A 17,304-nucleotide genomic window follows, 5' to 3' on the forward strand; every position below is an offset into this window, starting at 1 on the left:
GATAAAAGATCCATGTGGGTACAAGCTGCTCTGGAGCTCCAACCTGTAGCATGCACCGTCCACACAGGGCTCCAAAATAGATCTTCGGACAACCTGACAGCCAGAAGCACTTACAAAAGGCCTTTATGAATGAGCAGATGTATTAAACCTGCACTTAAATTTGGATCTGGACCTTCCACTGGTATAGACCTGAGCAGAGACCTGCTAAACCAGGCTGTCTTTTCCTGTTTTTTTTTTTTTTTTTTTTTTTTAGAGTGCAAGGTGCTGTGCTACAAGATCAGTTCCATATAAAAATTTAATATAACAAGATCTAATAACTGTTTGTTCCTTTCATACCACACAATCAAATTGCTACAAAAACTGTCAGTTTTTAAAATATTTTATGTTAAAAAATACAGCAAAAATATTTCTTGTTCAAAGAGGAAAAAATATACTGCATGACGACACCAGTCCAGGTATGTTCGAAAGTGTCTCCGGCTCTACAACTGTTCGCTGGAGTGAGTCGGATGGTTCAGAATTTGGCAACTAACTAGTTCCTTTTCAACTTCAGTCATTTATCAAAGCCAAGATCATACTGTGATAAGACAAAAGAGGAAAGTGTATTACTGAAGCATATGCAAATCTCTGAGCACCTCATGGTTGGATGCATCTCATTTGCTTAAACAGAACAGAGATCACACCTTCACCTTTTATTATGAAGGCAAGATTTGCAGAGATTGTAAATCCCAGCATGCAATGATCCATCTTGAAATGAGTAGGTGGCTATGTCACAGAACTCATTGAGTTGTAGCTTGGCCAACCCTATGGTAAGGTCTGCATGAGACATGTCTATTAAAACAAATTTGGTCCCCAAGTAGCTCCCTTACTGGATAGATATTAACCATCACTTTTTATTGTGTCTTAAATCCACTTAACACCCTGCATGCTGCTTCCAAAAGATTTTACACTAAGATACTTTGCCCAGATTTACAAGATATGTAAGGGTTAAAAAAATATTTACATATGTACATGGAACAAAAGTTTTTTTTTTTTTTTAAAAAAAGACATGCCCTGTAGTTACTCCCAATCCTTCTCACTGTGCACGGGATAGCATAATTTAAAAGGGATGCTCAAGGAGTTTAAGCCTCAAATTTGTTCTGAAAAGTGTTATTTCTATTTAATCTCAAATTTTTTATGTTTCAATGGGAGGAAAAATAGGTTTCATTATAACCAGATATGAGAGAGAAACTGTTATTAGACAGATATGAAACTACGCAGTGCAGTTGCAGCCAAGCTGAAGTGATAAGCCCAGAGTAGACATGCTGGATATGACTAAAATTAAGTCAGATTTTTAAATTTTGTTTTAAAAAAAAAATCTAAAAGTTCTATCAATAACGGGTAAATGAAACACCATCCCATTGGTCCTCATTCTGCCATTTACTTTCCTTTAAATTTGAACTACACATCAAATTAATTTGTACCCCTTGCTGCTCACTTATGATGGATTAAGTCACCTACAGAGTGTGTGTGCATTTGTTTTCAAAAAAGAGTGCAGCTTTCCCATCCCCTACATTAGAAGTAGGGAGTCTTGAATCCCTTCTTCCCTGCATAATCTAGAATGTGACATCACAGTTAGAAGCTGGTGCATGAAGGACTGATTCCCCCCAAACTAAATCATTCTAGTTTATAAATTAGTCAGGCCCACCTCAAATTTCTGAACAAGGAAAGAATCACACTGATTAAGAGAAATATTTTGAGTGCGTGTTCAACCTGGAACTGACTGCCACAAAGTATTACTTGGACAAAGATCTTAAATAGGCTGCAGAAGGAGGATAGATATGCAGTTACACTGGCAGAATAAAGAGAATATGAAATGGTGGTATGACAATTCCTTTGTTCCTATGCTGCACAAGATTTAAGACTAACCTGTAAAGGTACATGAAGAAACAAAGCAAGTGAAAGCCTAGCTTAATCATGGCTTCCTTCATGTGCGATTTCAATTGTCCCCGATTATGGATCTCTGTGGGGTCAAACACCCCCATGTTCCCACTTGGCACCATAATGAACCTGAAAGATTTAAACAAAATAATTTTAGTCAGTATTTAAACAAGTTTTACTGAAACATCTGAAGGAAAACAAAGACTGCTCCCCATTTTAAGAGTCATTTTCTAATTCAGTACAAAGCAGCTGTTCTCATAAATTTCAGGATATTGGTTATCACCTAATCTTTGCATTCACAAATATCAGTTGGACAATAGGTGGCCATGGGAAAGCTATACATATACCTACATTCACATACTAAAGTTTCAGTGGTAATAACTGATTCCATATGAGTTCTCTTACTGCTTGTAGTTACCAAGATTTATGGAGAAAGCGCCCAAAAAAGTGAGGAGGTGTGTTAAGGTGAAGAGGCTTAAACCTAACACACTAGTGGTTTTGCTAGGATTCTGGGCAGAATTAGCATCTTCCACTGCCAGATACAACTAGTCAGAGGAACTGTGTTCTCCTGGTTAAGGCACTATTAATGGGCTGTACAAAATCTGGGTTCTAGTGCCACATCTGCCACAAACATCCTTGCGACCATGAGCAATACGCAATCTCTCCATACTTCAGTTCCTCATCTGTAAAATGAGGATAATACATCCCTTCTTCTCAGAGGTGTGTATGAACACATTTACTAATATATGGAGGGCTCTGATTCTCTACTGCCATAGATATGAAGAAAACACCTTTTGTAACAGACCAAGTCAGAGAGCAGGCAGGAATGAGAAGTGCTGTTGGCCTCTTTTATTATGAGATGAGAAATTCTAAGTTTTGTATTCCTTTGTTATATAACCTAAAACTCAGATAGATAATCATAATTTAATCCATTAATCTCTGAGGAAAAGGGTAGCAGTGTTCCAGAGGTGAAGCAAGTGAGAACAATGCTGGAGCAAGGACCATTACCCACCTACTTGATTCTGACAAGGTGCCATTTGATGTTTTGGGCCAAGTTTTCCCCTTCGATGTTATTTCAGTGCAAGTGAATAATAAGCATTTGAGGCCAGAATTTGGTGCTTTGCTGTATATAATGATAAAGTCCCACCTACTGCAAAGTGCAACATGTAATGAATGACATCCGACCGACCAGTTATGCCAGAATGTTCAAAGATAGTCATCTATATTTGTCCAAAATGGTTCAAGGGGAATATACTAAACAAAGCACTGATTTTATTTTATATTTCTGCAATTCTAATGCAGCAGCTGGGTTCATGCTACCACTCAAAACTTGAGACAGAAGTCCTGGCCTCCCACTTCCTAGGCAGGCAGAATCTGAAGCATCTGTGTGTTTGCTGGAGCAGCTATTCCATTTGTTTAAGAGTGGTAAAGTCATTAAAAAGGTTATTCAGTGTCTAGTAAAAAACTAGAAATTCCCCTAGGTTGATTTAAGCAGCTAGGCTGGGGAACAGGAAAGTCAGTTGATAAGAAATAGAGAAATTCAAATATTTTTAGTTTATGATCTGAGACAGACATTGGGTGGCCCCAGGACAAAGAACAAACAAAATCAGACTCAGCATAGTTACCAAAAAGCAAAAAAACTCAACCCTGAATAAAGCCACTAAAATAAATTTCAGCATCATATGAATATCAAACAAGTATTTTCACCTGACATTACATTTTACCTGACTGTGTTTCCATTACAAGACCAGTCTGAATATGTCCAAGACTGGAGCCCTTACCTCAAATCGCCGAGATTAATATCCAGTTTGGATAGCCCCTCATCCCTATCTTCCTAGAAGTAACAGAAAGACTAGTTGGGCATATCCTTATTAAACTCCTGCTGTGAGCCCTCTTTCTGATCTCAGAAGTGTAAATCCAAAACAACCTTTGGTTGCCTCTGCATACAAGAGAAACTTGGCTCCCTTACCATGGTACCAAGAAGCTTTCCCCCATTACCTTACATAGGGGAAAAGATGTTGCCAGCAAAGAGAGAGACTATTCATAGCACTAATAAGCCATGCAACTCCAGAGTAAATTCAACCAGAGTGCAGCCAGAACAAAAAGAAATCCATTCCATATTATTTCTCTGATTCACTTCTGTGAACAATAGTGCCATAAGGCAGATTAGGATACAGAAAATGCAGGTCTCATTAGAAACAATTGGAAATGAAAGAATTTCAGTGTTTGAATGCAAGCTTATTCTTGTTTAAATTTTTTAAAAAAATAAATGTTGGCTAATTGTTTATTTTTACAGGTAATCCCTAACATTAAAGTAAATGAAAAGCTGGAGATTAAAGTTGCTTTCCAGTTTACTTTGTGGTGCATCTTAATTAAATAAAGCAAAGAACATGACCTTTGTGCTAATATGAAACAGATCCTGGTAGTGCCTCTTCCATGGGGAACACATTGCATAATTTTCTTAAACGATTTAGCAGATGAATGCCACACTTCTTTACCTGCTTTGCCTTTGAGGTAAATGTGTGAACTACTGCCCTCACTGGAGGGTGTGGGACATACAAAACAGGAAGTGATGCAATTTTAATTAAAGCTTATAGAATTTTGAGTTATTTGGAGTCAGTTTCTTAAAAAAAAAAAAAAAAAAGTAATTAGGTGACATATTACAAGCACTAAATAAATAAATAAATAAATAAGGCAAAGAAGTTGCCAGTACTGTTCCTAGAAATATATGTCAGTGCTTCACAACCTCCACTCGTGGCATGGAGCTGCCATCTCAGGGGCACAGGCTTGTATTAGATTTTCCTACAGGGCATAAAGTCTTGAGGCAAAGGAGGGCAGAGAGACTTCAGATCCTATTAGAATTCATAGAAATGAAAGCATTTCAGTGCTGTGTTAAAGTTTCTTAATTCTTGTTTAAGTTTTAAAGGGTTGCCTACTAAAAACGAAAATCAGTTTTTTTAAACCTATTGTTACAAGCAACATTAAGATGCCTATTACTGAATAAGTATTTTCACCATTTTTCAATTGCTTTACTTTACCTCTGAAGGACCTTTGCATATAGACATGCTCTGTGTTTCCTAGGTTGTTTGTGTGGGGTCTTTCACACAGCACTAGAGAGGAGAAACATGCTACTACCACCACCACCACGATAGGTAGGGTTACATGGGCAGCTCTGGTACTTACTATTACTTATATTTCACTTTTTTTTTTTTAAAGTGGTTAGATTTCAAATTAACTGTGTCCCTTCAAGTTGAAAAACTGGGTACTGAAAGCAGAGTGTAAATACAGAAGCCCCAAATGGTGCCTCATTTGAGACAGCAGAAAGCATCACTGCTATCCTGCAAAAAGTAGAGGAACTGAAAGTTAAGTGACCATATATCTTACATATCTCAGATCCTGAACAAGGAGATCAGGTAGGATTTCTAAATAGCTGACAACCTGGAATCTTGGGAATCTCCCCCCTTTGTTGCCTCAAGCAATTCTGTTCCTGTAAAGCTGTCTCATATTCAGCCTCATTAAGCAGTATAGGCCTGCATCTGACCCCACTGGGGCACACTTGAATAACCCTATTCATGTCAGATCATCTTTTACACTATGAAACTTTCACTGAAATTAATGGGACTACTTATGGAGTGAGATGCTACCCAATATAAATATCAGAATTTGGCGCACTGAACTCAAAGACAAACTTCCATGCTATTTGTGTGGTAATCCTAAAACATACTGGATTTCAAGGGGAATTTAAAAAAAAGACCCTAACTTTGTCTACACGAACATTCACCCTGGCTACCAGCCTCTTAACAGAGCACAGTTTTGTTAAGATCATAAGGAAGCTAAGAAGCCTTCTTCAGTTGTTTGTTTTGTACTCTGCACAGCTCTGGTGAAATGGATAGTCTGGCACCATTCAAACTCCTGCAGGTGCAGTAATTTTGTTGTAGGTCAGAACTTGGTTTCTGAAATGTCATTAGCTCAGAAAGAAGATTGAGTAATCTTTCTGACGATAGCAGTTTAGAGTTCATGCTCATAAATGGATTATGATTTAATATTTAATTCTAGTTTCACAAATGGTAACTCACAACTCTTCCTAAATGTATTCTGACAGACCCATGCATTTTTTTGTTGTTCATCTCAAAACAGTATTTCCTGTAGAGACAGATAGTGGCAGGGACCATATCTGGGTTCTATCCCTACCTATACCACACACTTTCCGTGTGACATCAGCCAAGTCATTTACTTCTCTGCACCTCCATTTGCTAGCCTGTAAAATGGTTCAGTTACATACTGACAGCATTGTTGGGTATATTTATTAGTGTTTGTAAAGGATGCCAAGATTCTCAGACAGAAGGTGATATTAAAAACGCAGGTTGTAATTCTGACCTACAGGGGAAGGAGAAGTGCAGAACTGTATTGTTACATTAAATTTGTCATACGAGCTGTAAATTAAAATTGAAAAAATAAACCTGGATATGTGTGTTCAGAAGGTCTGTTACTTCTGGGTGACTGACATCTAATAATTAAACTTAATCGGACTATTCAAAATGCCCTTTGAGAATTGTTTCTTTTATTAAAGATGGGGAGGGCAGACATTGAGTTGCTTTCTATAACCTCCACTTGCTAACAAGGAGCGACATTGACAGGCTACTTTAAATTTTCTTCCAGAGACTGGGACACTACAATACCTTTGAGTTATTCAAAGGGGAAATTAGTAGGAGGGATTTCCAAAACCCAGAGGATCGCCCCCAGAAAGTCTTGCAAGAAAAAGTACAGCCTTGCTGCAGAAAGAGTCTAACCCAAATTAGTCAGTTACCAAGGTAAATGGTCTTTTGAGCAATATCACTTAGTTTTTGTAGCATCTTTTATGCTTTTATACCACACTTCACAGCCAAACGCAGTCTACGTACACAGATACAAGGGAGGTACCGTATACAAGTTAGAGACTCATGCTATTCAAAGGCCGTGGGCTGACTGGCACCATTCTATGAGCCAAGGGCAGCAACAAATTTGTATGTCTTGTCTAAAAACAACTCAAGCATAATTATTCTGACTTATCTTTCATGACAATATGGAATTGCTTCTCCGAGTTAAACATTATACAACTAAATGATAAGCATTTGGTCTTCTGGCCACATGCACTTCATCTTACAGGTAGCTTCTGGAGGAAGTTTAATGGTGGTTTGCAAGGATCTTGCTCACGTTCTTCATTAATATGGTGACATGAGCGTACACTTTCTCTGTACAGCAACAGAACAAGTGCGAGACAAACAGGTCCCTGTCCTAAGGAGTTTCCAGTTAAAAAATGCAGCAATACCAGTGCAGACCACACAAAAATGGAGAGAGGGCTTTATGCTCTAGATGTGGGGGATTTTTTTTTTTTTAAATTTAAGACAGGTAGATGGAGCTTGATACACAAGATGGCAGGCTGTTCAAGGCCCAATGGACAGCACAGATGGCACAAAATCGAGAGTGGACAATGGAGGTGAAAGAAGCAAAGAACAGGAAGTTTGGACAGAGGCAGAGAGAAGGGAAGAGTCACAGTTAAGTGTAGCACCTAGGGCCTCATCAATACACAATCTTTGAATTTTTATAAACAATATTGGTGTAGAAATTAATAGTTAAAGCAATACAACCTCCTTACATGAACACTGATATACCCTAAAGGTGCCAATATCAGTGTTGCTTATTCCTGTAAGTTGTATACAGTACAACATCATCCACAACAGAGGTTGTATCACTATACCCACATAGTTGCAGCAGTACAACTGTCTTTACACCATCTCTTCGTGAAATTTTAAAGCGAGGAGTGAAACCTGAAAGAGGGGCATCTAACAAGCACATGGGCATGGGACACATGACCAGAGCAATGAGAGGAAACATCTTGGCACCAGAGCTTTCAGTATTTCACCCCATTAACACGCTACTATTTTCAAAGGCTTGAGCCATTATATCTTTGAAAACTTGAAGCTGACTCACAATAGCAAGGTACTTTGTCATTATAAATTTTACAAGACAACAACAGACCGAAGAATCTCAAATTCTCCAACTTTGTTGCAATTTCACCTAAAAGTGCTAGAGAGGCCAATTTTCTAACCTTTTGGGCTAAATAGGAAATTTTAAAAAGGTCAGATTTGTGAACAGTTTCAAAACTACCTACAGTGAATTAACAACTCAAGGATATAAATGAAATATCCAGTCATGATGTACTGGCACAACCATCAATTTATCTTCAAACTCGAGTCTGAAAGTAGTGAAATTTCAAGAGAAAAAAGAAAATAAAATCCTGTGCACTTACCTATATATATTCCAGGTTGCTACTGGCAAATTAAGGAGGAAGATGAACCAGTGCAATGAAATAAGCATTAATACAGTGACAATAGTATGGCCAATCAATTCTGGGAGCACCCACTGCAAAAAAGGAAATATTACAGAAGTTTAAACATTTACACAGCATGAGCCCCCTAAAGGAACCAACCCTTAGTGTAATTATGTCAAAACCTCTACGTGTACACAGAGTGGATACCTCCCAGCTTTGTATCATCTGCAAACTTTATTAGCACACTCCCACTTTTTGTGCCAAGGTCAGTAATAAAAAGATTAAATAAGATTGGTCCCAAAACCGATCCCTGAGGAACTCCACTGGTAACCTCCCTCCAACCTGACAGTTCACCTTTCAGTAGGACCCGTTGCAGTCTCCCCTTTAACCAATTCCTTATCCACCTTTTGATGTTCATATTGATCCCCATCTTCTCCAATTTAACTAATAATTCCCCATGTGGCACGGTATCAAATGCCTTACTGAAATCTAGGTAAACTAGATCCACTGCATTTCCTTTATCTAAAAAATCTGTTACTTTTTCAAAAAAGGAGATTAGGTTGGTTTGGCACGATCTACCTTTTGTAAAACCAGGTTGTATTTTGTCCCATTTACCATTGACTTCAATGTCCTTAACTAATTTCTCCTTCAAAATTTTTTCCAGGACCTTGCATACTACAGATGTCAAACTAACTGGCCTGTAGTTACCCGGATCACTTTTTTTTCCTTTCTTAAAAATAGGAACTATATTAGCAATTCTCCAATCATTCGGTACTACTCCTGAGTTTACAGATTCATTAAAAATTCTTGCTAATGGGCTTGCAATTTCAAGTGCCAATTCCTTTAATATTCTTGGATGAAGATTATCTGGGCCCCCCGATTTAGTCCCATTAAGCTGTTTCAGTTTCGCTTCTACCTCTGATATGGTAATATGTACCTCTATATCCTCCTTCCTATTTGTCATGCTACCATTATCCCCAAGATCCTCTTTAGCCTTATTAAAGACTGAGGCAAAGTATTTGTTTAGATATTGGGCCATGCCTAGATTATCTTTAACCTCCACTCCATCCTCAGTGTTAAGCGGCCCCACTTCTTCCTTCTTAGTTTTCTTCTTATTTATATGGCTATAGAACCTTTTACTATTGGTTTTAATTCCCTTTGCAAGGTCCAACTCTACTCGACTTTTAGCCTGTCTCACTTTATCCCTACATGTTTTGACCTCAATTAGGTAGCTTTCCTTGCTGATCCCTCCCATCTTCCACTCCCTGTATGCTTTCTGCTTCTTCTTAATCACCTCTCTAAGATGCTTGCTCATCCAGCTTGGTCTACAACTCCTTCCTATGAATTTTTTCCCCTTTCTTGGGATACAGGCTTCCGATAGCTTCTGCAGCTTTGATTTAAAGTAATCCCAGGCCTCCTCTACCTTTAGATCCATAAATTCTTCAGTCCAATCCACTTCCCTAACTAATTTCCTTAATTTTTGAAAGTCAGCCCTTTTGAAATCAAAAACCCTAGTTGCAGATTTATTTTGGTTAATCCTTCCATTTAGTTTGAACTGAATTAGCTCATGACCACTTGAGCCAAGATTGTCCCTTACAACCATTTCTTCTATGAGGTCCTCGCTACTCACCAAAATTAAATCTAAAAGGGCATCCCCTCTAGTCGGTTCAGCAACTACTTGATGAAGGAATCCATCAGCTATCGCATCTAGGAAAATCTGAGCCCTATTATTATTACTAGCACTGGTCCTCCAGTCTATATCTGGGAAGTTAAAGTCTCCCATGATCACGCAGTTTCCATTAGTATTTACTTTATTAAAAACATTAAAAAGGGCTCTATCCATATCCAAATTAGATCCCGGAGGTCTATAGCACACCCCAAGCACTATCGTAGGAGAGGCTTTACTAGTTTTCTTCCCCAATGTAATTTTTGCCCACACGGACTCCGTCTTATCCATTGCATCGCTTCTTATTTCTTTACATTCTACCTCATCATTGATATACAATGCTACTCCACCACTTTTACCTTTGTTTCTGTCTTTCCTAAACAGCACATACCCTTCAATACCTGTAGTCCAGTCCTGACTACTATTCCACCATGTTTCTGTTATCCCTATAATATCTGGTTTCACTTCCTGCACCAGTAGCTCTAGTTCCTCCATTAAATTTAAAAATGATAAAAACTGATAAAGGCTAAAAATAATCAATATTATCTGTTGAATTTCAAAAATCCCTGAATTCTGCCAAACGTAATTTTATGCCACTCAAACCAAAATAGGAACATACCAATTTAACTACGTCAGTTTCTAAGCAGATTTAGTTAAAATGGTACAATTTCTCAGGTAGACAAGGCCTGAGAACTGCTCTGGTCAAAAAAGGCCAGGAATTATAGCCATATTTCTAATAAAGAAACTAAAAAGCATTAGAAAGATCACAAAACCATGTCACAATTGGTCTGCCTCATGCCCAGGGATAGAGGCAGAGAATCTAGAGATTCTAAGCAAGGCGCTGTCTAAGCTGCACGTATACAGCCAATTTATTGGTCTGCCTCAAAGCATCAGGGAGAGGGGGTATGCCTCACAGTTCAGACTGTTGGACATAGGAGAAAGGTTCATTCTAGGAGCTGAAGTGAGGAAAAGGTGTGGGAAAAGAAAAAGCAGCACGCATCACCATTCTAAGATTCCCAGCACTCCCTATTGTTTCCAATGGTAGGACACAAGATCTACTGAGTTTTATCAAATTAAATGCAACATAAGATTTCTTACTTTATTTAGTTTTGAACAGCAAGACCTTGCATTAATATAGTCACATTCCAAGTCTGATAGTGTTATTATCTGAAGTCCAAGATAAGGAACATTTTTTGTCATACAGTAATTCAAAGCTATATTTTAACTCTCACAGTAATTAGGTACATCGTTACTATAGGACAGAGGAGTTAAGGCTTTAACTGGAACACTCTCTTCTGTTACAGCAAAACTGTCACAGTTACATTTGAGGTAAATTACATTTATTGTCCTATTTTATTCTCTTTACTATGTAACGTGTGTGAGGAAAAGATGTGGAACACAGTGGAGTCAGCACACAAGTGATCTCACAATGCTTTTTACCAGTGACTGTTGGCCAAGTGCTTCAACACACTTAATACAAATAAGGGAACTCCAGAGCTTGCTTATTTCTCAATGCAGTTTCCATTCCTGGTCCTTGTCCTACAACCCTTATTTATACAAATGGTCCCTCTGAAATCAATAGAATTTAGCCCCTTACTAGCCCTAGCCCCAACCCCTCCCTGCCCCATTGGGCCCCTCCCGAAATCCCTGCCCCGGCCTTGCCTCTTCCCTGAGCGTGCGCGCCGCGTTCCTCCTCCTCCCCCCTCCCTGCCAGTGCTTGCCACGTGAAACAGCTGTTTCGCAGTGCAAGCGCTGGGAGAGACAGGGGAGAAGCAGGATGTGGCGGTGCACTCAGGGGAAGAGGCGGAGACGAGCTGGGGCGGGGAGGTGCCGGTGGGTGCAGAGCACCCACCACTTTTTCCCCCATGGGTGCTCCAGCCGCAAGCACCCAGAGAGTCGGCACCTATGCTTATAACTGAAAACATAAATACAGTATTTCTTAACTCACTGAGAATACTACCATCAGACAGGGGTATTGTGAGTTATAATTAGTTCACATTTGTGAGTGCTTTGAGATCCCCAATGCAAAGTTCTAGAAAAATGCAAACTAATGTTTATTTTATAACTAGTGCCCAGATACTCTGGTGATGGATACTTCTGAAGTGTATAATCATGACATTACTCCACAAGAAAAACCAAGAGGTGCTTTTAATATCAGAACTATTATTTAAAGGTAATCTGTGAAGGAAGAAAAATGTGCACTTTTTTGTTCTTTTACATACAAAGTGACCTGAAAGGTTTAAAAACATTAGTTCTGCTTTTTTAAAAAAAAAAAAAAAATTAGCAATGTCAGGTTTCTCTATGTTCGGCTGGAGAACAAGTGGGATGCTATTACAAGAAACTGATTCCAGAAGAGAGAAGGGATTTTCAGTCAGAAAAATTCTCTGGGGGGAAAAAAGATTTACCCCCCACTTCTCCTCAAATGAGATATGAAAGTTCATACTCAAGCTCTCCAGCAAAAACAAGACACTTGATATTCCTGATGTTTTTAAAGGCTTTCTGGTTTTGATTTACCTTAGAAACAAAACCCTTCAGGCCATCTTTTTTGTGTCATGATGAAACAAGAAGAGATATTTTGATAAAGACCCAGTGCCCTTTGCATCCTAACAATGCCATAAAACGATAAACAAGAGCGATTAGAGAAACCTTGTGTAAGGAGAATTACAAAGGTAGTTCAACCAAGAACTAGTGGCATACTAACACAAAGAATACATTTCCAAGAGAATAAGACATCCATAGAATCCAGAGAACATTGGATTACAAAGGTTTCTCAAACTTTTAGAAGTTTTTGAGATTTAAAAAACACTTTAGTGCACCTCTCCTTCCCCAAATCCAATATCAGTATAACATGAACTATATGGAAGCAGCACAGTGTGCTTTTCCTTATGTGGACTATGAGTGTAAGCAGCATATTGCAATTAATTGAAATTCTGTATTTAGGAGGATTGGCTACTGCAAGCTTTCATTACTGAACCATGTTTTTGCACATTCTTCTCTGTTATAGAAATGTTTTCACGCAACAGCTTATTCCTCTCCTGCCTTTTTGAGTCCTAGCAACATTCTCCAACTTCCTTTTTACCCAAGCAATTTCAGAAGAAACTAATGGCTGACAAAAATTCACAAGTATTTTGAATGCTCATGTATCTAGGGAAGTAATTGTGTGAAGAGCAGCATTCAGTTCAACACCCAGGTAGGTGATTTGTACATTTAGTCATAGTAACAATCAGAATCTTAGGTTTCAGAGTAGCAGCCATGTTAGTCTGTATTCGCAAAAAGAAAAGGAGTACTTGTGGCACCTTAGAGACTAACAAATTTATTAGAGCATAAGCTTTCGTTAGCATTATGAATGCATACGATGAAGTGAGCTGTAGCTCACGAAAGCTTATGCTCTAATAAATTTGTTAGTCTCTAAGGTGCCACAATCAGAATCTTCTGCACCTTCATGGATTATTGTTAGATAGTTATGCCAGATGTGCTGTATCATGATGAAATTGGAATAGAACCCAAATCTGTGTATGACAGAGGAACGTCCATGTTTATTGTAAAAATTATTTTTTAAAATCCTTAACTAATTGTTCTTCATCCTCCAATTAAAATAGAGAGCCAACAGTGCGAGACAAATGTGCGATTTAAAAGATCCTATGTAAATTACTAGCAAATCATTCCCAAAAACACAGAGAAATTCACAAGAATGACTTTCCATCGCATTATTCATCCAAAACAACGGAATAACTATATCAGAGAAACAACTTAGGCCCCAAACGAGATTTTACAAAAACAGGATTTGACAAAATCCAACATCCACAGAGGTTACTTTCCTGACTTTTAAAACAACAGTTCAATGAAATCAGGCCTTTAGGCTTAAACATGACCCCGCAGAATTAGGAGCTACTCACCTCCCAACCACCATCCCCCAGGTATCATGCCACCCCTGGGAGTGTCCCAGCCCCCCTCTCCTCCTCCTCCTCCTCCTCCTCCCTGTACCGGCTGTACACCCCTTATCCCTCACCCAGCCCCCCCTTCCTGGAGTTGCCGCCCCACGTCGCGAGCACCCCCGGCTCCGCTCGACACGCCGCCCTCTCCCCGGTCCCTTGGCCCAGAGGATACGAAATACACGGAGAGGAAGATCAGAGCGCAGCAATCAATAAGCGAGAAGACGAATACGACGGACTCCATGCCGATGCCTCCGCGCCACCGTATACTGCCGTTTCCGGCTCCCTTCCTCCTACCCCGCCCACCGTCTCCAGCTATAGTGCCCGCCCCCTCGAGAGCTCACCCCGCGGCATGCTGGGAAGTGTAGTCTTCACTTCCCTCCTTCGGCCGGCGGGGGCTGCTGAGAACGGTGAGGTGGTGGCCCGCTGGGAAGGGAGGCTTGGACCCATCCTTTGGGAAGAGGCTGGGAAAATCCCGCACCTGACATATACTAAAAACAACGAGGAGTCCTTGTGGCACCTTAGAGACTAAGACATTTATTTGAGCAAAAAGAAAAGGAGGACTTGTGGCACCTTAGAGACTAACAAATTTATTAGAGCATAAGCTTTCGTGAGCTACAGCTCACTTCATCGAAATGCATCCGATGAAGTGAGCTGTAGCTCACGAAAGCTTATGCTCTAATAAATTTGTTAGTCTCTAAGGTGCCACATGTACTCCTTTTCTTTTTGCGAATACAGACTAACACGGCTGCTACTCCGAAACCATTTATTTGAGCATAAGCTTTCGTGGGCTATAACCCACTTCATCAGATGCATGGACTGAATCTATACAGTAGGCAGGTATAAATATACAGCACATGAAAAGATGGGAGTTGCCTTACCAAGTGGGGGGGGGTCAGTGCTAACGAGGCCAATTCAATCAGGGTGGATGTGGCCCATTCCCAACAGTTAATAAGAAGGGGTGACTATCAACAGAGGGAAAATTACTTTTTGTAGTGACCCAGCCACTGCCAGTCTTTATTCAAGCCTAATTTGATGGTGTCAAGTTTGCAAATTAATTCCAGTTCTGCAGTTTTTCACTGAGACTGAAGTCTGTTTTTGAATTTTTTTGTTGAAGAATAGCCACTTTTAAGTCTGTTATTGAGTCTTCTCGGAGATTGAAGTGGTCTCCTACTGATTTTTGAATGTTACAATTCTTGATATCTGATTTGTGTCCATTTATTCTTTTGCATAGAGACTGTCCGGTTTAGCCAATGTACATGGCAGAGGGGCATAGTTGGCACATGATGGCATATATCACATTGGCAGATGCGCAGGTGAACGAGCCCCTGATAGTGTGGCTGATGTGGTTAGGTCCTATGATGGTGTCCCTTGAATAGACATGCGGACAGAGTTCGCACCAGGATTTGTTGCAGTGTTTGGTTCTGGGTTAGTGTTTCTGTTGTGTGGTGTGTAGTTGTTGGTGAGTATTTGCTTCAGGTGGAGGGGCTGTCTGAAAGCGAGGACTGGCCTGTCTCCCAAGGTCTGTGAGAGTGTCACTCGCTATCTATCAATGTGATATATGCCATCATGTGTCAGCAATGCCCCTCTGCCATGTACATTGGTCAAACTGGACAGTCTCTACGTAAAAGAATGAATGGACACAAATCAGACGTCAAGAATTATAACATTCAAAAACCAGTTGAAGAACACTTCAATCTCTCTGGTCACTCGATTACAGACCTAAGAGTGGCTATCCTTCAACAAAAAAGCTTCAAAAACAGACTCCAACGAGAGACTGCTGAATTGGAATTAATTTGCAAACTGGATACAATTAACTTAGGCTTGAATAGAGACTGGGAATGGATGAGTCATTACACAAAGTAAAACTATTTCCCCATGTTATTTCTCCCCCCCACCCCCCACTGTTCCTCAGATATTCTTTTCAGAGTAGCAGCCGTGTTAGTCTGTATTCGCAAAAAGAAAAGGAGTACTTGTGGCACCTTAGAGACTAACAAATTTATTAGAAAAAAGAAAAGGAGTACTTGTGGCACCTTAGAGACTAACAAATTTATTAGAGCATAAGCTTTCGTGAGCTACAGCTCACTTCATCGGATGCATTTGGTGGAAAAAACAGAGGAGAGATTTATATACACACACACAGAGAACATGAAACAATGGGTTTATCATACACACTGTAAGGAGAGTGATCACTTAAGATAAGCCATCACCAACAGCAGGGGGGGAAGGAGGAAAACCTTTCATGGTGACAAGCAGGTAGGCTAATTCCAGCAGTTAACAAGAATATCATAGGGCCTAATCACATCAGCCACACTATCAGAGGCTCGTTCACCTGCGCATCTACCAATGTGATATATGCCATCATGTGCCAGCAATGCCCCTCTGCCATGTACATTGGCCAAACTGGACAGTCTCTACGTAAAAGAATGAATGGACACAAATCAGACGTCAAGAATTATAACATTCAAAAACCAGTTGGAGAACACTTCAATCTCTCTGGTCACTCGATCACAGACCTAAGAGTGGCTATACTTCAACAAAAAAGCTTCAAAAACAGACTCCAACGAGAGACTGCTGAATTGGAATTAATTTGCAAACTGGATACAATTAACTTAGGCTTGAATAGAGACTGGGAATGGATGAGTCATTACACAAAGTAAAACTATTTCCCCATGGTATTTCTCCCTCCCACCCCACCCCCCACTGTTCCTCTGATATTCTTGTTAACTGCTGGAATTAGCCTACCTGCTTGTCACCATGAAAGGTTTTCCTCCTTCCCCCCCCTGCTGTTGGTGATGGCTTATCTTAAGTGATCACTCTCCTTACAGTGTGTATGATAAACCCATTGTTTCATGTTCTCTGTGTGTGTGTATATAAATCTCTCCTCTGTTTTTTCCACCAAATGCATCCGATGAAGTGAGCTGTAGCTCACGAAAGCTTATGCTCTAATAAATTTGTTAGTCTCTAAGGTGCCACAAGTACTCCTTTTCTTTTTGCAAATACAGACTAACACGGCTGCTACTCTGAAACCTGTGAAAATTTATTAGAGCATAAGCTTTCCTGAGCTACAGCTCACTTCATCGGATGCACGAAAGCTTATGCTCTAATAAATTTGTTAGTCTCTAAGGTGCCACAAGTACTCCTTTTCAGATATTCTTGTTAACTGCTGGGAATAGCCTACCTTGCTTGTCACCATGAAAGGTTTTCCTCCTCCCCCCCCCCGCTGCTGGTGATGGCTTATCTTAAGTGATCACTCTCCTTATGCATCTGATGAAGTGAGCTGTAGCTCACGAAAGCTTATGCTCTAATAAATTTGTTAGTCTCTAAGGTGCCACAAGTACTCCTTTTCTTTTTGCGAATACAGACTAACACGGCTGCTACTCTGAAACCTCTCCTTACAGTGTGTATGATAAACCCATTGTTTCATGTTCTCTGTGTGTGTATATCAATCTCCCCTCTGTATTTTCCACCAAATGCAT

The 17,304-nt window shown here is 39.8% G+C and overlaps 1 protein-coding gene across 3 annotated transcripts; it reads right to left on the bottom strand.

The window, feature by feature from the left end:
• Positions 1-363: 363 nt before the first annotated feature.
• Positions 364-14,154, bottom strand: CNIH4 (cornichon family AMPA receptor auxiliary protein 4). Of its 3 annotated transcripts, none has more exons than XM_038396794.2 (5): positions 14,001-14,154; positions 10,992-11,060; positions 8,207-8,319; positions 1,906-2,046; positions 364-574 (listed from the first exon to the last, which is right to left on the bottom strand). In XM_038396794.2, exons 1-5 carry the CDS (start codon positions 14,067-14,069, stop codon positions 547-549), a joined length of 420 nt encoding a protein of 139 aa, XP_038252722.1. In that variant the 5' UTR covers positions 14,070-14,154; the 3' UTR covers positions 364-546. The 3 variants fall into 3 exon arrangements, with proteins under 3 accessions (XP_038252722.1, XP_038252723.1, XP_043367644.1); XM_038396795.2 differs by having other exon boundaries at positions 10,992-11,145; positions 14,001-14,095; XM_043511709.1 differs by lacking the exon at positions 14,001-14,154 and adding an exon at positions 12,847-13,115.
• Positions 14,155-17,304: the final 3,150 nt, after the last annotated feature.

This window comes from Dermochelys coriacea, chromosome 3, assembly GCF_009764565.3.
Source record: "Dermochelys coriacea isolate rDerCor1 chromosome 3, rDerCor1.pri.v4, whole genome shotgun sequence".
NCBI classification, from domain to species: Eukaryota; Metazoa; Chordata; order Testudines; family Dermochelyidae; genus Dermochelys; species Dermochelys coriacea.